Source organism: Oryza sativa, chromosome 8 (genome assembly GCF_034140825.1).
Source record: "Oryza sativa Japonica Group chromosome 8, ASM3414082v1".
In the NCBI taxonomy this organism is placed as follows: Eukaryota; Viridiplantae; Streptophyta; class Magnoliopsida; order Poales; family Poaceae; genus Oryza; species Oryza sativa.
In genome coordinates, this window is record NC_089042.1 from 25,099,353 (window position 1) to 25,121,615 (window position 22,263).

The 22,263-nt window shown below is 44.9% G+C and overlaps 2 protein-coding genes across 2 annotated transcripts; both read left to right on the top strand.

Annotated features, from left to right (window-relative positions):
* Positions 1-338: 338 nt before the first annotated feature.
* LOC4345973 (zinc finger A20 and AN1 domain-containing stress-associated protein 11-like) lies at positions 339-1,556 on the top strand. Its single transcript, NM_001422620.1, has one exon. The coding sequence runs from the start codon at positions 412-414 to the stop codon at positions 922-924; it is 513 nt and encodes a 170-aa protein (NP_001409549.1). The 5' UTR covers positions 339-411; the 3' UTR covers positions 925-1,556.
* A 10,580-nt stretch (positions 1,557-12,136) lies between these two features.
* On the top strand, positions 12,137-13,733 carry LOC9269887 (serine/threonine-protein kinase UCN). The gene has a single exon (XM_015793423.3). The coding sequence runs from the start codon at positions 12,272-12,274 to the stop codon at positions 13,541-13,543; it is 1,272 nt and encodes a 423-aa protein (XP_015648909.1). The 5' UTR covers positions 12,137-12,271; the 3' UTR covers positions 13,544-13,733.
* Positions 13,734-22,263: the final 8,530 nt, after the last annotated feature.

Sequence of the window (22,263 nt, forward strand, 5' to 3'; positions counted from 1 at the left end):
TACACAGTACCTAGGCCAGCCAAGCCAAAACCACCCTCCCTCCCTTACCCGCCGCTAACAATCCCCAACCACAAAGCACGTACGCACGCCCTTGCATCATTCTCCTCCTCCCTTAATCCGTAAGAAAGAGACCCCCACAACCACAACCAAACCCAACCTGTCGCCCCCATTTTTTTTCTCCTCTTTTCACCGTCAGACAAGGTGATCGAGAGAGGGGCAGCATCGCCATTTCCAACCCATTTTCAAGCGCCGGCCGTCGCTGTCTGTCGACGACGAGAACGCGTACGCCGCCCGCCTCCTCCTCGATAAATAAAAGGGACTCACCCTCTCCTCGCCTCGCCTCGCCTCGCTAACCCATTCCCAAAAGCAAAGCGAACCTAAGCTCGCTTCGTCTCTCTCTCGGATTCGATCATGGCGCAGAGGGAGAAGAAGGTGGAGGAGCCGACGGAGCTGAGGGCGCCGGAGATGACGCTCTGCGCCAACAGCTGCGGGTTCCCGGGCAACCCGGCGACCAACAACCTCTGCCAGAACTGCTTCTTGGCTGCCTCGGCGTCTTCTTCTTCTTCTTCCGCCGCTGCCTCGCCGTCGACGACGTCGTTGCCGGTGTTTCCGGTGGTGGAGAAGCCGAGGCAGGCCGTACAGTCGTCGGCGGCGGCGGCGGTGGCGCTGGTGGTTGAGCGGCCGACGGCGGGGCCGGTGGAGTCGTCGTCGAAGGCGTCGAGGTCGTCGTCGGTCAACCGATGCCACAGCTGCCGGAGGCGGGTGGGCCTGACCGGGTTCCGGTGCCGCTGCGGCGAGCTCTACTGCGGCGCGCACCGGTACTCCGACCGCCACGACTGCAGCTTCGACTACAAGTCGGCGGCGAGGGACGCCATCGCCAGGGAGAACCCCGTCGTCCGCGCCGCCAAGATCGTTAGGTTCTAAAAGGATAATACAAGGGGAAACCAACCTGAATTTTCCTCCTTTTTTCTTTCTTTTTTCTTCTTCTTTCCTTTTAAAAATTAAAGTTGAGGGTATTATTTTTTCTTTTCCTGAGAGCTTCTTAAAGGTGAAAGGGGAAAAAAAAGAAAGAAAAAGAAAAGGAGATGAGATGGGTGACTCAAGATGCATCAAGCAAAGGAAGAACAATATGATGATGATGATGTTGTTGTTGTAGTGGTGGTTGAGGTTGGAAGTTGGATGGAAAGAGGGAGGAAGGAAGAAGATGGGGTTGTTGTGTTGTCCTCCCACAAATCTCTATTTAATTTTAATTCCCTTTTGTATAAAATTTATTATTATCTGTGGAGAGCATTATTATCAGCTTGAGCTAGTGGCATCTTTCTTTTTATTATCTCCTCTTTTTTTTTTCCTCCATTGGTTGTGAATTGCCCTGACAGCTCAATCATTGACGCTACTTGGAGCCATCCATTAGTAGTTGAACCGGATTGGATTAGTTCGCCTGGCATTATTGGTAGGTCCAAGTTGCGTACACTAATTATTTCCCTGTTCTTTTTTTAAATTTTTTTAAGATAGGTAACCGTCCTGTATTCGAATTGATTAAAAATCGTATTGATACCACCTAATACGGCTGCAAATTGACCACCACGTGTCGACATTTGTTCACACACTTGGTTTCCTCTTTCAGACCAAATTTCAGCTCACAATTCATCATCTTTTCCTTTTCCAAAACACATTACAAACAGAAAAATGATTATATACATGCGTGCAATTCACCATCTATTGAATAAAAACAAGAAATGGAAATCAATTCAGTTTTTTTTTCACTGTAGGCTGATTTTGAAATTTAGAATTTGATTTTGGAACTAGTTGTGCTTTAGTTGCATGACTCCCATTTCATGATTAACACGAAAACAAATGCTACTATCCATTAAAATTAATACAAAAAAATCAAGCTTCAAGAAATTCGTTTTAAAATATGCCCTCTCAGAATATTTTCTTCTACCATACAGCTTAGACAATTTTTTTCTAAACTATTTGTTAAATTTATTTTAAAATATATAATACATAATTTAGTAGATAATCCATATAATAATCCTGTGAAAAAATAATTCAATCAGGGATTTAAAGTCGATTTGGATGAAACATCCCCCAAAAATTTTTGGATTAAACATAAGCAGGTCGACAGCTTAAGGTGGTCGTCAGGATACGCCTTCACAGAAAATCCCCGGCGACCTTTCCTCCCCTCTCAAAGGCGGAGGCGGAGGATCTTTCGCCGATCCCCACCGCCGCCGTGCTTCACTGGGGCCCACTGCTCTCATCGCCGGCACAGGTCGGCAGCAGCACGAGGAGATTTTCTTCTTCTTTTTTTTTTTCTTTCTCCTTCCTTCCTTGTGCTGGTGATGGTGCGTGGACGCCACGTGGCCCAGGCTGGAAGGGCTCTCTTCTCTTCCGCGATCGGCTTTTCCCGTGGTGATGAGCTCGATCGATCAGCCGCCGGTCTTAGCTGGAGCAAATAAATTTATTTATGGGCAAATTTTGCGTTCGTTCTCTCGATTGGTTTGAGAGTTTTGAGATGTTGATAGGTCGTTTCGCGAGTGATCCAAGCGCGTGAGTTGCTTTGGACTCGTTCCTTGTTCGTGGGAGTTGATTGACAAATTATTTTGCGTTCTTAACCATATTTTTTTCAACTACAACTTTTTTTGTTTTTTCGCATCTTTCTCAAATTGCTAAATGACGTATTATGGGAAAAAAAACTTCTATAGAATAGTTGTCTTAAAAAATATATTAACTTTTTAAATAAGCTAAAGGTATCTGCTTAATTAATTATTCCCTAATGGCTCGTTCTATTTTACAAAGCGAAGAGATGGTCCTAACCTTTAGCTTCGAACGCAGCTAGTCATTGCGCAGCTTGTACCGAGTACTACATGTCAATGAGATTTGAGAAAAAGATCGATCACGTGACGTAGACTAATTTTGCTGTAACAATTGGATCTAGTAGCCTCGTTCCGAATGGCAACAACATTCTGGCTATTATGTAAGTTTCTGCTACTATAATTCCATAAAGTATTTTGGACTGAAAAATTGATCGCCGGTGATTGGCGATCGCGATCATCCTAGAGAGACCATGAGATCAAATTGTTCCTATAGTAATAGAATGACCGTAAGTGTTTACCAAATTGTTTGGGGGTAAGGTTACCATCGCCTACGGTTTGGTGATTACCGCGAGGTATGTCGTAGGTTATCGTACGTGATTACCGTGCGCGTAGTAGCAATATGGTTTTGTAAACCCTGCTGACCGCAGGATGGAAAATTGTACTGCACTAAACACGAACTAGAGCTATATACTTTACCGGTTTTTCCTCCTTATCTCTTTGCTGTGTGTGGCGCCTGCTTTCATCGAGGATAACCGACGCTGGGAAGATCCATTTGCCAGAACAGGGGCCGTTCAGTACTACTACAATGATTGGGACTTGTGGGGACGCCATGAAGCGTCTCAGAAAGACAACAGGTTCACTGAACTCTCTGCTTTTGCTCGACATCCCTCCTTTTCCTTCCTTCTGGCCATCCGTCCTAATCAAGCTACTACTACTTCTACTTTTCTGTCCTGTTTTGAGGTTAGCCATTAGTGATTGTGGATTTTAAAGTGCCTTCGGTGCATTTGATTTTGTACTCCAGGGGAGATAATGGCATCATGCAATGGTGGAGCTTTTGACTGGGTAGGGGTGCTCGGATTGGCTGGCGAGAGATGTGGTAGAGATGTTGTACTACTTATGGAAGAAGCTTGGGACAACAAGGCAGACAGCGAGAGATGGAATGATCGTTTTTTTTCCTGTGAAATACACGACCAGCCCTTAAATTTATACGGTGGTTTACTTAAGTACCTAATCTGGCAAAATACATATTTAGATTCATATTGTTAATTTAATGTATCTCAGCATGTCTAAAATCTTATTTGCTCGTGTATGACCACCGGCGTAACGCTATACGCTAGCACACATTTTGCATTTAGACTCCTTAGCGACACCATATATATAGTTTCCACTATATATTTTTTCAGAACAACCTCACCGATGTTGAACTCTAGAGGCCACTCACTGTGCATGCCGGGGATGAAAACGGACGGAAATGGTCAGAAACAATATCATTATTTTATTATTTTCTCGAAAACGAACCGAAATGATCGGGAAATTTCCATATTTATGAATTTATCTATTTAGTATCAACTTCAATGCCACGATGACAGAACTTAAAACTAAATTTAAAAACAGTAACCATCGATAAAAATATTATTATTATATTAGTTTTGTGGAAGGTATCGGTATGGTCGAGAAATTTTCGTAATGTTTTCATCCTGCTGGTACTGCTGCCACCGACCGTCACGACTTAGTGGTGGGGCGTGCGGCTATATGCTGCTTGCATTTCTTGAGGCAGTTCCCGGTGCCCCATCCGGCGACGACAGAGAGCAGCGTGGCGGCGATCATACGTGATAAATGGAGGCCTGAACACGCTGTTATACATTAAACTAGAATTAAAATGCATCTTACAGGATTAGTGTATTTCGCTCATTTTCTGCTCCCCGTGCGTGTGACGGGAAGTAGTAGTGATCGTCTCTGCAGCAGCGTAAGGAATAAGTTCACTTTAGGACCCTCAAGTGTGACCGAAATCTAATCCATCACATATCCCGACCCCTAAACTCCTAAAACCGATGCGATTTGACTCCCTGGATGGTTTTGAGAGGCGGTTTTGCTGACGTGGCGCCACGTGGTGCCTACGTGGCAATATTGACCGAATCTTCGTTCCACGTGACGTTGACGTGGCACCTACGTGGCAGTAGAATTAAAAAATATACGTGAGACCCATTAGTCATTCACACAAAAAAAATTGTGGGCCCACTAACATATGGAGCCCATATGTCAGTCCTTCTTCCTCCTCCCTCTCTCCCTTCTCTCTCTTTCTCTCCCTTCTTCCCCTTCGGCCGGTGGCGCGCAGGGACAGCGAGAATGAGCGGCGGCGGCGACGTTCGGCAGTGTGGGACGGGGGCCAGCGGCGGGAGGGTGGTAGGGCGGGCGGGCGAGGGCAAGAGCAAGGGCCAGATCTTCGGTGACGGCGGCGGATGGGCGCTGAAGAGGCGATGGCCGGTGCCTCCTCCAACCCCATCCACAGCCTCATCCGCTCCTCCCCGCGGCGTCGTTGCCGAAGCTGGCGGTAGCGACCCCATCTCTCTCCCTCTCCTTCCTTCTCCACATGGTACGGCGACGAGGAGTTGTCACGGAGCATGATTCCGGCGGGGAGACGGCGATGGCGCGATGGAGGCTAGCCCACTGTTACCGCCGCCCTACTGTCGCGCTACCGTTCCACCGCCCTACTCCCTCGAGTTCCGCTGCCGTCGCCGCGCTGCTGTCGTGGCTGCCACCGCCGCAGCTCTACTGTCCCTGCGCGCCACCTGCCGAAGGGGAAGAAGGGGAGAGAAAGAGAGAGAAGAGAGAGAGGGAGGAGGAAGAAGGAATGACATGTGGGCCTCATATGTCAGTAGGCCCACATTTTTTTTTGTGCGAATGACTAATGGGTCCCATGTATATTTTTTAATTCTACCGCCACGTAGGTGCCACGTCAACGTCCGTGGAACGAAGACTCGATCAATATTACCATGTAGACGCCACGTTAGCAAAACCGCCTCCCAAAACCACCCAGGGAGTCAAATTGCACCGGTTTTAAGAGTTTGTGGGTCGAGATATCTGGATCTGTAGTTTATGGTTTCGATCACATTTAAGGGTCATAAGGTGAACTTATTCCGCAGCGTAATGTTGAAAGATCGTCTAGGGATGTGTTCTCCAGGCCCAAAATTAGGCCCACGTAAGAGACCATCTGGACCCGAGAAAACTGCCCGGATACGAGAAAATTTGGTCGTCGTGCTGTAGAATTGGCCACGCGTGAGCGTGAACGGGCCGCGGCAAATCATAGCGCTGGGGGTACGTGCGACCGTGTGCCGATGGATGCGAGGGGGGAGGCGACAGACAGGCGAGGAGTACGCGCGCGGTGCCCCTGCCACGTAACGCACGGCGTTGCCGTTTGCAGCCTTGGCGTCGACGCACGGGTCACGGGTGTATCGCTTGCAAAGCCGAGGCAAATGCATATGGGACTTCACCGCGTCCACGATGAGGCGCGATGATGCGATGAGAATGAGATGGGAGGGGGGCTAAAGCGTGCGCCCGCGGCCCATACCCGCGGTCCTCCACCGGGTGGGCCGGGATTGGGGTGGGTCTGGCTCTGCACGCGCACTGCCCAAGTCGGTTTTTTTTTTCTTTATCCCCGACGACGGCATGCGTACCATACGCTGCTACTGCATGCGTGCATGTGCCGGAATCATAGCATGCGCGGCTCGGCTGCAAAGAGGGACGCCTTCTTATCATCACCAGTCATGGGCTCGTGGCAGGCCATACCAGGGTTTCTCATACCGCCGGAGCCAGGGTTATCGCGCTCCGATGGTAAGCACTGTGGCAAACCATACAAAACCGTGTAAAATTTATCAATATTTTAAATTATTTTTTAAATTTAAGAAGATTACCATGGTTTTTCTTTTACCGTACCCCGCGGTAAGCACGGTAACCGTGCAGTTACCGGCGGTATTGCAAACCCTGGGCCACACACGATGGACTCCACTAGATGCTGCAGTCCTTTTTTTTTTTTTTGTTAGTGATTGAATTAGAGCAAGTTTAATAGTATGGCTAACTATCGGTTCTAAATTACCTATCGTCAATTCCTCTGATGAAACTGCAAATATGCAATAGCTATACCATCCGCACTGGCACGATGGTTGCTTGACTGCACAGACTTTCAAAAGGAATCGACTATGCAACTGATGGCTACAATTATTTATGAGCCATGGAAGACAAGAAATAGTGCAAGGTTTGAAAACATTTTTGACTGATCGGATTCCGTGGCGCAAAGAGTTCTTTTTCTTCTGGATGAATTGCCGAAGTTGAAAGATCGACAAAAGGGTACTGTTACAATTGGATGGTCTTTCTTTCCCGGAGGTTGGCTGGTTTAAGGTGAATGCTGATGGCGCTTTCCATATGAATTCTAAGCACAGGGCGACGAGGGTTGTGACAAAGGGATGAAGGAGGGAGGTTCAAAGCTGGTGCTGGGCCACTACCTCAACTCGGTGAGTGATCGATGTCGCAAGTACTGAACTTTTGGCTTGCAAGCGAGCGGCTGAATTGGCAAGAGAAGTAGGCTTTCAGAAGCTGATCTTGGAGACAGATAGTGCGGGAACATAAAAAAAAACTACAAGATAGAAGTCTTAACAAATCTGTATTGGGTTCTCTAGCTCAGGAAGTAAAAATTTTGCTAATATATTGATGTGCAATCTTTTACGCGAAAAATGGATGTACAATTTTTATTTTTTTTCTCAGGAGTGTAAAGTCGTCTGGATTAACCGAACGGCAAATTGGGTAGCTCATCTTTTAGCTCAGAGTAGTTACGAGAGTTTATCTCCTAGTACTTGGTTATCGCATTAGTGGCTTCCTCCAAAGGTCAGATATAGATGGGCTCCTCTGCTTAAATTAGTACTCTATCTACACACAACACAAACTAATCACCAATCACCACCATCATTTCTTGGTGCCAAAAGGACAAGAACCACGGGTTAGCCCCACCAAGCCATCAAATCTAATCCTCTCGCACACACCCAACAATGACAACGGCGCACCATACAACAGCAGAGGGAGAGGGATCAAAACAAAATCAACACCTTTACACATCCATGTCCCCCTTTTACATGGCCAAGGACCATTATTCAATTGACGCCCAAATGCTAAGCCTTCCTTTACCCCCTAAACCACTGCATGGCTTGTCAATGCAATGGCCGACCGATCCACCCATACAGAAATGGGCAATTTCGTCCCCTTCACTTTAGGCCTTTGCATTGGTGGGCTAACATGCTTGCTTGCAAGTGTAGCTTTACACCTCCTACATTTTGCTTGGGAATTGAGGTAGTAGTGTGGGGATGCATGAGCAAATCAGGGGCTCTACCTCTGGTGTAATCTGGCTTCTTGCTTTATGTTGTTTCAATAACAAGAAGGGAGATAGGATGAGAAAATAATTGTAAGAAACAAAAGGAGGAAGAGCTGATTGTGATCTAGCTGCTAATTAAGTAGGTGGCAAGTAAATTAACTCTCTTGCTTCTTGATGATTAGTACTACTTGAGTGATGCTATAATTTCTAGGGGAGAGACTTCTGAATAGTGGACAAGAACTAGCCAACATGTCAGTCTATTTCTTACAGTTAATTACTTGTAAGGAACTAGGCCCATCAAGCATGCATTAGCTGTCCTCTTCTGCACCTTGCTTTGCAACAAACTGCGTTTGTTGAGCTCGAATAATGCCATGGGGAGAACCTTTCTGACTCAAGATGTTGTTTCTTTCTGAGACGCCGTTAAGGAGAATGTAAAACAGTTGGCTGCTGCATAAGCGACAACATGTACGTACAAGCCGCTCTCACTCTCGGAGACAACAGAAAAACGCCACATGAGTACGAGGAGCTAGCCACATGCACGGCATTTTTCTGAAGAGAGTAACATGAGAAGGTCATATTCAGAGTGCTAATAATAATGCAGCCTGTGCATGAGCTACGAGAAAATTCAGTAAAAGTTCAGAAATGTAACTTCCAGGTTAATCAAATAGGTTACTTTTGATTTTTCTTTTAACACATGGACTGTACTGCTTTTATCATGTAGCCCAGAAGCCAAGATCTTTATGAGACGATCCAATGATAAGTTTCTATTAATTCTTTTTTTTCCTAGAAAAGAAGTCAATCTGCTATCAAATACAATTATTAGGTAGGTCAGCACTGGCATAATTTCTATCATTCTAATCCCCTTAACCACCCAATACTATATATAAAAGTAGCATGTATACTTAACTTCAGAGAGGGGAGATATATAGACAACTACATGCCCTTTTCTTCATTTTTAAGGAAATAATTTGAGAGAACTATATCGACTCTTGCACGTGTACTTGCCTCTGAATTCTGAAACCTTGAAACACTGAGCAGATCAGCAATTAATGGAATTGGTCAGAGAATTTATTAGATGACATATAAGGTCGTTGAGTTCAGTTAAGAGTTCGCTCAATATAATGAATTGCATTTCCGCTAGAGATACACTTGCCCAATCTTACTACTACATTTATTTTCATCAGTTTCTTGTCTTGCCAGCTTGTACGGTTCCATATGCATTCATAATACTTGATTACTTACTTACTGCAGATTGACCCAAATGATTGTTCCAGTTTGTTTCTCTTAAGAAATATTCCTGATAAGGTCGCTCAAATTCAAGTCCGAATCAGAAAAATAAAGAGGCAATAATCCTGTGGAGAGTACAACAGCTCATAGTACAAATTGAACTATCAAAATTAAAAGCAACTAAATTTGTCATTTTCAGTTGAGAGAGTTTTATGCTCTATACTACACCTGGCCTTTTTTTTTCTCTGGTTAACTCAATCAGAGATGTTCACTGAATGTACCTTAGCTGATCTATCCTACATTTTATTGCATCCCAAAAACATACTGAAGAAATAAAACTCAGTTATCTTTGCCACTGGAACACTTATCCTACATTTTGTTACATCTCAAAAACATACTGAAGAAAGAGAACTCAGTTATCTTTGCATTGAGACACTTAACTCCACATTAAAGCTACAGTACTGCTAGTAGCAGACACAGCAAAAGCAATTGCACAACTTGTAATAGTATAACACACAAGCCCTATGTATACAGCTCTACACTGTGATTAGGTGTCATAGAAGAATAATTCCGCCCCCTACCCTATGATTCTGACCACATGCAGCTCATTGGGAGAAGCAACTTGATCCATAGATGAAAAATATTTAGAGCGCTAGAACAGCAGATTCGAACTGTAAAGCTAGCAAAAAATGGAGTGTGCTACTGATTTATCAGAAGGAAAAGCTTCAATACTAGCTCTGCACTCTGCAGCTCTTTTTTTGTTATTGTTAGGAAGCAGACTTGTTAGTTAACAATGTATATGTGTTAATTAACAATGTATATGTGCTCCTTCTAGGTTGCTTCAGTTGCTCACTTGATCTGAAACAGGGTCAGTATTTTAGGGTGATGTTTATGCTGTGCATTGTTTGAGAAATAGACTAGGTGCTATATATGTAGTCTGACACCATCTGATATGTTTGTTTTCTTTCATTGTTCTGAATAAAAGTCAGAATTCCAGGGAAAAAGTATTGAACAATTGTGCAGCCATATGTCTACAAGAACTATTAGGTTAGTTTCATCACTGGGAATTAAACAAAACTGACAGAAAGGAAATTGCTTGGACTTGTTGCTGGAACTCATTATTATCTAGTTGCTTAGCAAATAGTGGAGTAGATAATTAGTGATCAAACAAAAGAGGAAATTCCACCTATGAATGATACACACCCATGAATGACAATACAGCTTATAGCAGTGCAATATTCACACATCAGAAATGGTGCATGCAACTAAATTTTCACAGCAGTAATTAGCAACTACTAGTCATTACCTCGACTTAAAACATTTCTGTTGCGTTAGCGAGAGAACTAAACACTATGACAACGCATTAAGATCGAGACAAATTACGAACAGCACGCCGCGCGAAATCATCCCATCAAATCTCTTCACCCTTTTGTCATGTGCAAAGCACTTAGATTCTAAAATAAATCAGCCCGTGCTTGCATCCAAATTCCTCTAAAATATATACCTATGATGATTGAGCTATATATTCGATGGATTTATATTTCATTTCTGTTGCATCCTCCACACGTGGAAACCTCCGCTTTTCCCTCCTCGAGCTCCACACCCAATGCTCCGATCCCTTTTCTGCTTAATTAATCAAGAAATTAACAATCTGCATAAATAATACTGTAACAGTTTTTTTTTATAACTTCATCCAAGTTACAGCTTACAGGATTAGTGGATCAACGACGTTGTCTGTTCTATTTTAATCATCACCAGAAAAAGGAAACAATCATCTCTCTTTTACACATTCACGCCAAGGGGGATGCATGCATTGTTTAGTTTGTTACTCCCTTCGGTTGGTGCGGAGTACTGATGACATGCCATTGTGTTCTTAGATATGAACTTTAGAAATGATACTGATACATGAGTAGCAAACAAACAGTGAAGGCTCCATCGGTTGGCTTTTTTTTCTAATAAGCCAAAACGGCTTATTAGGAAATAAAAATAAATTTGTAGGTAAAGCTTTTATATATATGTGTTCTTCGTAACTTAAAAGCCAATGCTGAAAAAAAATTACGTTGAAAATATCTCAAAATCAATCTTAAAATTAAGTTTGAAAATTCAAAATTTGGCTTATTCTTTGGCTTATTAGGTCATCTGATGGGAGCTTGAATAATTCTTCTATTTATTACTGGAGAGATTGTTTGAGACATAAAATCTAGGCAAATTTATTATATATATATATTTAGGACTTTAATTAGTTAGCTCCAGAGAGTAGAAATGACAGCGAAATATTAAGACTAGCTAAGACTGACATGTATCCAAGATAAAAACCAACACTTAAATTGCAAATAAATCCAAGGAGACAAATCGACTATTTTAGTTATAAAACTATAGAAAAGATTACATTAGTGGCGTTCTTCTTGAGCCTAGAATTAACATGCTACCACTAAATGGGAAGGAAATTGAAAGGACAAGCTAGTATGTAAGCTATTGATTGATTATGGATATGCACATACGATTCTATAACGTGAGCTGCTTTCTCTGTCCCAAAATATTAACATGTACGTATTGGCATTAACTTTGAAAATGTACTAGGAATTCAGTTAGTTTACAAACAAGATAAAACTAATTAATTTAAAGCACTGAAGTACTTCCTCCGTTTCACAATGTAAATCATTCTAGCATTTTCCACATTCATAAATAGAGATATATGTCTAGATTCATTAACATCAATCTGAATGGGGAAATGCTAGAATGACTTACATTGTAAAACGGAGTAAGTAAATCATTCTAGCATTTCCCATATTCATATTGATGTGTCTAGATTTATTAACATCAATATAAATGACTTACATTGTGAAATAGAGGGAGTAGCAAAGTTAAGAGAGAGAGAGAGAAATAGAAAAAAAAATTAAGCATGTCCATGTCAGCTTGGGGTCCTCTTATAAGTCGTCTCCTCCAAACCCTCCTCGCCTCTCCATCCTGGAGCCACAGCCTTCTCCCCTATTCTTAGCCCGCCTCGCCGCCTACGTCCCGGCGCGCGCGCGGCCGGCCGTCGTACAAACCCGCGCCCCCTGCCCCCCGCCATTGCCGCCGGCGGCCACCCATGGACATCGACCTCGACCGGGCGCGCGCCCTGCGCGTCCTCGGCCGAGGCGCCATGGGCACCGTCTTCCTCGTCGAGGCCCGGTACGGCGGCTTCCGCTACGCCCTCAAGGTGTTCGACAAGCGGTCCGCCGCGGCGACCAGGCACGACGCCGAGCGCCGCGCGCGGTGGGAGCTGTCCGTGCTCTCCCGCCTCGCGCACCCGCACCTCCCGTGCCTCCTCGGCTCCGCCGAGACGCCCGGCCTCCTCGCGTGGGCCGTCCCCTACTGCCCCGGCGGCGACCTCAACGAGCTCCGCTACGCGCTCCCCGACCGCGTCTTCTCCCCGGCGGCGATACGCTTCTACGTCGCCGAGATCGTGTCCGCGCTGTGCGAGCTCCACGCGTCGGGCGTGGCGTACCGCGACCTCAAGCCCGAGAACGTGCTCCTCCGCGCCGACGGCCATGTCACCCTCACCGACTTCGACCTCTCCCGCCTCCTCCCTCCCAAGACGGCGGCGCCGTCGTCCGCGTCGCCGCCGCCGCGCATGTTCCAGGGCGGCGGCCACCGCCCGCGCGTCTCGGCGAGGAGCGAGATCCCTCTCTTCAGCCATGCCACCAAGCCCGACCCCTCGCCGCCGGCGGCGAACCCGTCGGCGAAGCAGCAGCTCCAGAGCCTGGTCCGGTTCATCATGAAGGGCGACAGGAGCGAGCTGTCCAAGAAGGCCAAGTCGGCGCGGGTGTCGCCGGTGAGCCGGAAGCCGGCGAGCTTCGCGTCGTCGTGGGGGAAGTCGTTCTCGTTCGTGGGCACGGAGGAGTACGTGGCGCCGGAGATGGTGAGGGGCGAGGGCCACGGGCTCGCCGTCGACTGGTGGGCCGTCGGCGTGCTCGCCTACGAGATGGCGTACGGGCGGACGCCGTTCAAGGGCAAGAACCGGAAGGAGACGTTCCGGAACGTGCTCCTCAAGGACGTGGAGTTCGCCGGCGACAGCCGCCGCCGGCTGCCGGAGCTCACCGACCTCATCTCGCGGCTGCTGGAGAGGGACCCCAGGAAGAGGCTGGGGTACCAAGGCGGCGCCGACGAGGTCCGAGCTCACCCGTTCTTCGCCGGCGTGGCGTGGGACATGCTCGACGTGGTGTCCCGGCCGCCCTACATCCCGCCGCCGGCTGACGACGGCGACGAGGTAGTCGGCGACGGAGAAGACTTCAGCATAAGAGAATACTTCGATAAGCTTCACCAGCCGCCGCCGCCGGAGTCGGAGAGCTCCTCGTCGGAGTTCTCGTCGGAGTTCTAATCTATCTAACGTGGCTGCTGCCTCTGTACTCCTCCTACCTTTTCTTTGGGTCATTTTTCGGTTTGGTCCTCGTTAGGTTACTATTTTGTAACGAAGGGGCTGAGGGTGCGTGTATATACGTGGAGAGGGGCGGCAATGTAAATTCGGTGTAGAGGCTGTGGAGATGTGCAAAACAACATTTTTGGAGGGCTGTCGCACGTGCACGTTTCTGTATGAGGCTGTCCAAGCCATTTTTTTTCTGTATTTTTCTCGTGTCCTTTTTTCAGTGCCTGGCAGAAGAATTTACCAAAATTGTCACACTGACAGAAAAAAGCCTAATAGTAAAGAATTTTTTTTCTCAATTACATGGATTACATGGAGGACGGAAAGTCATTTTGTTCTACGATCTCGTTTGTCCTCTCGAAATTGAGTGGTGAAAAACCATCTCCCATATATATAGAACACTAAAGGTAAATGATAAGCAAAATAGTGAAACGGGTTGATATACAATTGCATGAGTTCTAAAATATGGTCATAAGTTACAAATCATAATTAATTATTTCAAGTTAGTAATACTTTTTTTTGAAGTTAATTAGTACATGCATCTTTAATCATATAAAAGACACATTCATCACATAATTAAACACGGGTTTAGTATATTGTCTTTGGGCGTGCTTAACTCCTTTGTTTCGATTTTGTATATTGCAGAGGAGAATATTTATAATTACCTCCCGTACATCTCTACAATGATTGATCCACGAGCGCTGGTGGTTATATACATTTATCATGCCAATTGCGGTTCGTACACATGCAACTCTGATTAATTAGGCTATGTTGTTTCTGAGCTGTTGGTGGTTGAAATCCTTAACATGCTCATCTCTCCTGGTTTCCAGAATTTTCGATTGACACGCATGTGGCATGCTATGTTTAATCTCTGGACCTTGATTTATATACCAATGAGAATAATATACATACTGCATTTAATTTTTGGGCTAATGTGTGCACGGATGACATGATTCCTTAATTAACTAGGTGAAACCCCGCGCATTGCTGTGGGAATTTAGTATGATAATAATAAAAAATAACATGTAAGATAGCTATATAACATCAGATTAAGTAAATTAATGTGGTTTATGATAATTTAAATTTAAATAGTATGTAGAATGGTGATTTAAACGTAAAAAGTAAGGTGGTATAACTTTATAGAAGAAGAAAAATAGAGAGATAGTTTGGACCGTAGATTAATCATCTAAAGGCTAAAAAAAATTGATGTGATATGACTTAATTAGAGGAAAAAAAAGAGAAAGATAATTTGGACCATAGATTAATCATTTAAGCACTAACTAAGTGAGGATGAACTATATAAGTATATAGGATATGATAAAACATAATAAAGATATACATTGAAACATTATGTGAATTATGTTGAATGATAATTTAACATGTTTGTATTTTAAAAGCTCTTAAATTATAAAAATATAAAGATATAGCATGTTTGTATGATGTTTAAATATGATGATTGTTAGTGGATGATGATGTGGTATCTTGTTAGTGGATGATGATGTGGCATCTTTGCATGTTAAGCTTAAGGAGTTAGTGGAGGATAACTTTACAGTAAGATAGGATTTCTATCCACATCATATTCAAGACAGACAGTTATTTACAAGCTCATTCATTAGAGAAAAAAAATATATCATTGTTTAGAAAGCTGGAGATTATAAAAAGCAGCTAATAAAAATATGAAAAGGCTAGATTTTAGCTCTTATAATATCTAGTTTATTTTCTGGGTTCTATAGCTTCCGATTCTTATAATCTATATAAAATAAATTGTACTACTCCCTCCGTTCTAAAATATAACAACTTTTAACCTTCAAGATTTATCCCCAAAGATAACAATTTCTCCACCAACATTCTCTTCCTAACCAACCACAACTCTCCACCATTCACTTTTCCCACCTACCTTCACTAATCATCCAATCACAACCCTCCACCATTCACTTTTACCTACTTTCTTAATAACCGTGTTCAACTCTAAAACTTCTTATATTCTGGGATGGAGGGAGTATATATTTAGGGGAGTTAGAGATTATGAGAGAAAGTTGTAGCTATCATAAAATATTATCTATATGTTTATACATATTCCTATTCCTTTTAAAATAATGGATTAAAATTCAACATGTATATCCACACAACCAATTCCTATACATATGAAATGCTATAAGAGCAAGTTTAATAGGCGGCTATAAGCTGGACTATAAACTTACGTGAAGAAGAAAGAACTTGAAAGAGTTCTGCTATACGTACGACTCTAGTCGTATGGCCCACATCTGACCAGCAATCAGTACACTTAAGATCTCTTTATGTGGGTCTAGGCATGTAGTAGCGTACACTAGTTGGACACAGGTCGGACACGTTGTGTATAGACATTTCAAATTTGAAAAATAAAGAGAGTTGGCTCTCATGCAAGAGCTAGCTATTCACGTATTTCAAGATGAATTCATTAAATACATATATGAGAGGTAGAGAGGGGAGAAGAAAAATAGCGATAACCTTATACCTCATCTACTATATATGTTAAATATTAAATATAATATGAGCTATAATTAAGTTTAAGTTTATAGTTAGTAAACTTGCTCTAAGTAGTTTGTTTGATGGTTGAGCATGTCAGTTAGCGTTGATCATATATATAGACCCACTGTTTAATTAGTTAATTAATTAATTGGTGGGTGGTCTACACGTACGTGAGCTTGCATTTGCTCTAGCTAAGCTAGCATGGCACACCATACCCAAATGTCGTCGTTAGTTGCCGAAAGCTATCAATATGTGCTATCCGTACGATGTATTTACTGTACGTGTGTTTAAAGGCAGGCGTTTTTCTTTTTCTTTTTTTTGAAAAGAAGGCAGGCGTTTAATTTGACCAAATTAAGTTTGGTGTGTGGGCGCCTAAATCTTTTGATCTCATCAATCGATTAGCGTAATTGGAGAATTTCATGGAGATTGCTCATGGATTAGGAGACAGTGGGCCGGTTTGTTTTACACGTTATGGTACTACTGAGTAAGCCATGCATCTTCTTCCTAAAAGCATTAATAAGTTGATGAATCCACATTCGGCGTGAGGTTGCATGCATTTAGCAGAATATGCGTGTCTGTAACACTTAGTTTTTCTTTCAAACCAACACTTTGGTTTTTTGTGGCACAAAAAAGTTCAGTTGTGTTGGTAGCCACGTTCAGGTATGGTTGAAGGCCCCAGTCCGCTCATTAATATCAACACGTTTGAAATTAGACAGAAAAACATATCACAGAGATGAACTAATAGGTCTGGCTCGGTTAATCATTTTTCCAAAATTTAGAGGAGATTTATTTCACTCCTATTTGAATGTAAAATTAATTAACCATACTCAGTCTCTTCCTATCCCTTTCTCTAATTAGGGATTAATCGACAAGGGCTAGAAGGTAAATCTGATGACCAATTTCTCTTGTTTAATTTTGACAAGATTTTTTTATGAATTAAGCAAAATAATTTTCACAGGAGAATTTCCTGCATTATTACAAACGGGTCTGGTCTGACAAAGGTGCTAGAAAATTAATAAGCTGTCACACTACTAGGTCAGTTATCTATAATATTACCTGGCAATCATATCAGCTTATTAATTAACTTGATCTTGCCTACTCTGTCTCAGCTTTGTCCATTCCTTTGTTGTGCAAGCATATCTAGATTGAGTTTTCAGTAAATTGGAAAAATCAGCTACATTGAGTTTAATTCCTAAGCTCACCACTTCACCGTGTGATGCATTATGCTGACAATATCTTTACTACTGCTGATGACAGATCAGGTGAAGTCGATCTCGGACGCCGACTGTTCAGCACACACAACCATATCTACATTACACTGAACATTCATCTCTTTTGATCTGAGATCATATATATATATATATATATATATATATATATATATATATATATATATAGTGGTCACTTCCTGGGGATCTATATCAGTATAGTTTCTTTGCAATACAACTACTTTCAGATTGGCTACTACTTTACTTTCGTAAGGTACTGAGAATCTTTCAGCACCAACTGATCGAACAGCTGGTTCATACATGTGCCACGTAGTCTTCTGATGAAACATGGAGATGTGTATGTATGGGAGCTCGACACTTGTTCCATTTTTGGTCAGTACCCTGCATTCATATACCCACTGTGTCGATCGTGAATTCGTGATGCAGTCAGTCTCAGATAATGACGGATCGATGTAAGTCATTGCCTCTAAATAAATCCGGGCCGGGGTACATTGAATCCATCTATATGGACTTTTGGCTTCAGATGATAATGTCAACGAGATTCCAATTTTCATATTGTCTCTTCGGAAAAAAAAAGAGAGAGAAATTGAAGCCATGGAATTGGAGAAAAGAAATAAAAATTGCTAGCAAAAACAGAGCAAGTTCATGCCGAAAAGGGTAGTTTACCTTGAAAGTGTTGGAGTAGCTCACGCCCAGCCAGGCGTGCATAGAACGCTGGCGTGGTACTTGCCCTGACCTAGAACCAACTCGCCGCCGGATGACGGCGGTCGGCGGGCGCTCGACGTCGGCGACAGAGTTGGGCGCGGGGGATGAGGACCTCGCCGGACGCCACACCGAACCTTGACTCGAAGACTTCGGCATGCAGGGGAATAAGTTCACTTTAGGTCTCTCTATTTGTCGTCCAGTCTGATTTTTGTCCCTGAACCGTAAAATTGGGTACGACCCGTCCCCCAACTTACGAAAACCGGGCAAACGAGGTCCCTCGACGGTTTTGATAGCGGTTTTGGCTGACGTGGCGCCTATTCGGCTAATTTGACTCGGTCCTCATCTCACATGGCACTGACGTATCGCTTACGTGGTAATTCGATCCGGAAAAATAATAAAACCCATGAGACCCACATGTCAATTGCACACAAAATAATTAAAAATGGTGGGACCCACGTGGGCCCCACATGTCATCCTCACTCCTTTCTTTCTCCTCTCTCCCCATCTCCTTCTCTTCGTCTCTATCCCCTTTTCCTCTCTGTTCTCTCTCCAGCGCCACCACCACGGACTCAGCCGCCGCTCCCGCCACCGCCACATCCCTCGCTGGTGATCAAGATGAGGTTCCACGGCGTGCCGGTGGATCTCGTGTACGCCGGCGTGTGCCTTCCGAGAGGAGAAGCGAGCGATGGCAGTCATCGAGTTGTAGTTTCATAGGATTTGTGTTCCAATAATTAAGGGATAGAGAGGCATGCGATATTATATCTGATTGATCAGCCTTACAAATGATCTTCATCTTGTATCTTCACATATGCAGTGGTGGTTTGAACACTTAGTTAGTTTGGGCATCAAACCAGTGTAGCACTCGGTGCCCTCGTAATCGTTGCCCCTCAGCCTCCCAACCTAACAGATTGAGCTCTCATCTAGAAACGAAGAGTGGAGAAATAGGACCGGTCTAATACGCGAAAATGTTTGTGGTCATCGGCATGCACGATCGAGAAAACAACAAAATCGGTGGCACCTGCACCTTCTAGATCGCGATGCCATGTGCATTTTGAAAACTTAGTTGGCAATGTACTGGCAAATAGTTATACATATGAACTTTGTCCCGACACCTGGGCTAGATATTGTGTAAGCTATTAAGCATGAGAACTAGAAATATTCAGCCAGACTAGGTCTCAAATAAAAATTATGAATTCAAATCTAAAATTACTGTATACTTAGTGTGTTTCGTAGTAGATATGCGAATATTTCTTGGGATTTTACCTCGCACCATTTATTTTTAGGAAAAAGTTCGAATTATCCCCCTGAACTATCGTGGTCGATCGATTTACCCCCCTGAACTCAAAAACCAGACATTGCTCACCCTGTACTTTTTATACCGATGAATTACCCCCCTCGACCCAATCCAGAGCGGTTTTGTCCTATGTGGCGTACGCGTGGAAATCCAGTCAGCTTTTTATTTATTAATAAAAATATGGGACCACCTGTGAGACTCTTATCCCCCTCTTCCACTCTCTCTTCTCTCTTTTGCACGCATGGCGGGCGGCGGTGGAGGAGAGGCAAGCGAGGCGGGGCCGTGGCGGGAAGGCAAGGCGGGCGGGCGCAGGTCAAGTGGCGGCGGGCGGTCAGTGTGTGGGGACTGGCAGTGGGCGGCGGCGCGGGACGCAGAGGCGGGAGCGGAGGCGGGAGGCCGCCACCTGCACCCCCCCCCCCCCCCCCGCCGCGCGTTCGTGAACATCCGGCTCAGCACGCTGACCTTGTGCTTCCCTCCGCCGCCGCCGCGCCGATTTCCAGCCCTCGTCCTCCGCCGCCTCGATGATCCGCACTCCCCTCCGAATGACTGCGTGTACCAGACATCAGCCTCCGCCAAATCGGGCAGGTCGTCGTCGTCGCCGTAGGCCGACGCCACGGAGCCGCCGCGGCGGTGGTGGAACCCGAGTAACGACCTCTCCTCGGCGGCGACGAACGGGCCCTGCGGATGCTTCCGCGCCTTCGCCATCGCGGCTCGATCCCGAGGTGCCCAACAGCGCTGCTCCTCCACAGCGTCGTCGCGCGTGGGCATCGAGAGGAAAGCCGGAGGCGCATGAACCTATCTCGCTTGGCGACGACAGGAGAGAAAGACTAGAGGTGGAGCGAACTGTTTGGTGCGGGTCAAGCAGAGGCGGGAGCGGAGGCGGGACTCCAAGGGCCAGCGGCTGCTCTTGTCCCTCGCCGGAGTTCGCCGCCGCCGCCTCTGCGTCCCGCGTTGCCTCCGCCTCCGCATGGAAATAATCGCCGAATTCGATACAAAACCGGGTGTTTTGTGACTGAATTCAACCCTATCATATACAGTATATTTGATCCTTTGGATCTTGTTGAACTTAACTAGGTAAGCATGGCAGCTCATGGCGGTGGAGACCTCGAAGCTGCAGCTGCAGCGCAGTACCATGCATGCCGTCGAGGGCGCCGATCCGCACGAACACGAAGCGCCTGGTGGTCGTCGTTCGGTCGTCGTTGTTCGCGAGATTGCCTCCTGTGGACACTGGCCTTGCTGGGGCTAACCGTGCTGCTGCTATCCACGAGGCTGGCCACGACGACGACGCTGCGCGGGAGGTTCCGTAACCACGACCTCGGCCTCGGCGCCTTCTCCGTGCACCTCGCCGGCTACGAGGGAACGCCTACCGCTGCTCGAGAGAGAGGAAGAGTGAGTGTGTGTGAGAGAGAGGAACATGGGAAAGAGGAGGTGAGAGAGTATGACAGGTGGGCCCCACCATTTTAAAAAATGAAAATGTTGATTAGATTGCCACGTGTACGTCACGTAGGACAAACCGCTCTGGATTGGATCGAGGGGGGGGGTAATTTATCCGATATTGAAAATTCAGGGCGAACGATGTCTGGTTTTTGAATTTAGAGGGTAATTTAGTCAACCGCGATAGTTGGAGGGGTAATTCGTACTTTTTCTTATTTTTTCGTATATTGGCATATGAGGCCTATTAAGAAATGCAAATAAAGATAAAAACAAGTACAAAGTTTCTTATCATATGACTTGACATAAAAATGTTACATACAAAAGAGCACAAGAGAGTAGTGGCATCATTAGTGCCAGTTTTTCAAGGACTGGTACATGTGAAAGTACATATATGCTGGTTTCTATTGAGAACTAACACATACTACCTTCATCCTAAAATAAGTGTATCCGTGGATCTCCGTTTCCAACATTTGACCGTTCATCTTATTTGAAAAAAATTTAAAAAATAGTCACACACAAAATACTATTCATGTTTTATCATCTACTAGCAAATAAAATACTAATCTTAAAAAATTTTCAAATAAGACGAACGGTCAAACGTTAGACATGAACAGTGCAAAACTGTACTTATTTTAGGACGGAGGGAGTATATAACATATGTATGTGTCGCTTTCGCTGACGTTGCGCCTATGCGACTAATTTGAGTCGATCTTCATATGACGTGGCAGTGACGTGGCGCTTACGCGGCAATTTGATTTGAAAAATAATAAAATTTGTGGGCCCACATGTCAATTACACTAAAAAAATAATTTAAAAATGGTGGGCCCCACATGTCATTTTCACCCCTCCTCATCTCTCCCCCAACTCCCCTTTATTCATCTCTCTTTCCCCTCTCCTCAATCCTCTCTCCAGGCGTGGGCAAGGAGGGGTGGCGCGCGGCGGCTGGGAGTGGAGGGAGGCGGCGGCGCCGCCGCGAGCACTCGCCGTCGGAGTTGATAGATGAGCTCCCTCCGCCACCTTCCTCCGTCGCCGTCGCTACCACGCTCACCACAGGACACCCTAACCGCTAGACTTGTTCCAAAACTAGCATAAACCAAACCCAAATCCCCCGCTTCGTCCACTCCACAACATCCCCTGGATTCCCATCTTCGTGCCATGCTAGACTTGGGGAGAGAGAAAGATGAAGAAAGGGGAGTTGGGGAGAGGGGAGGAAGAAGAGGAGGGGTGAGAATGACATGTGGGGCCTCACCATTTTTTAAATTATTTTTTTAACTGACATGTGGGCCAACAATTTTTATTATTTTTTTCCAAATCAAATTGCACGTCATGGGAAGACTGAGTTAAATTAGCCACTTAGGCGCCACGTCAGTGAAAACCGCCGTCCATACCGCCGTGGGACCTATATTTCACCGATTTTGACAATTGAGGGACCCGTCGTACCTGGTATTCCGGTTGAAGGTCGAAAAATCGGATTCGTTGACAAGTTAAGAGACCTCAGACGAACTTAT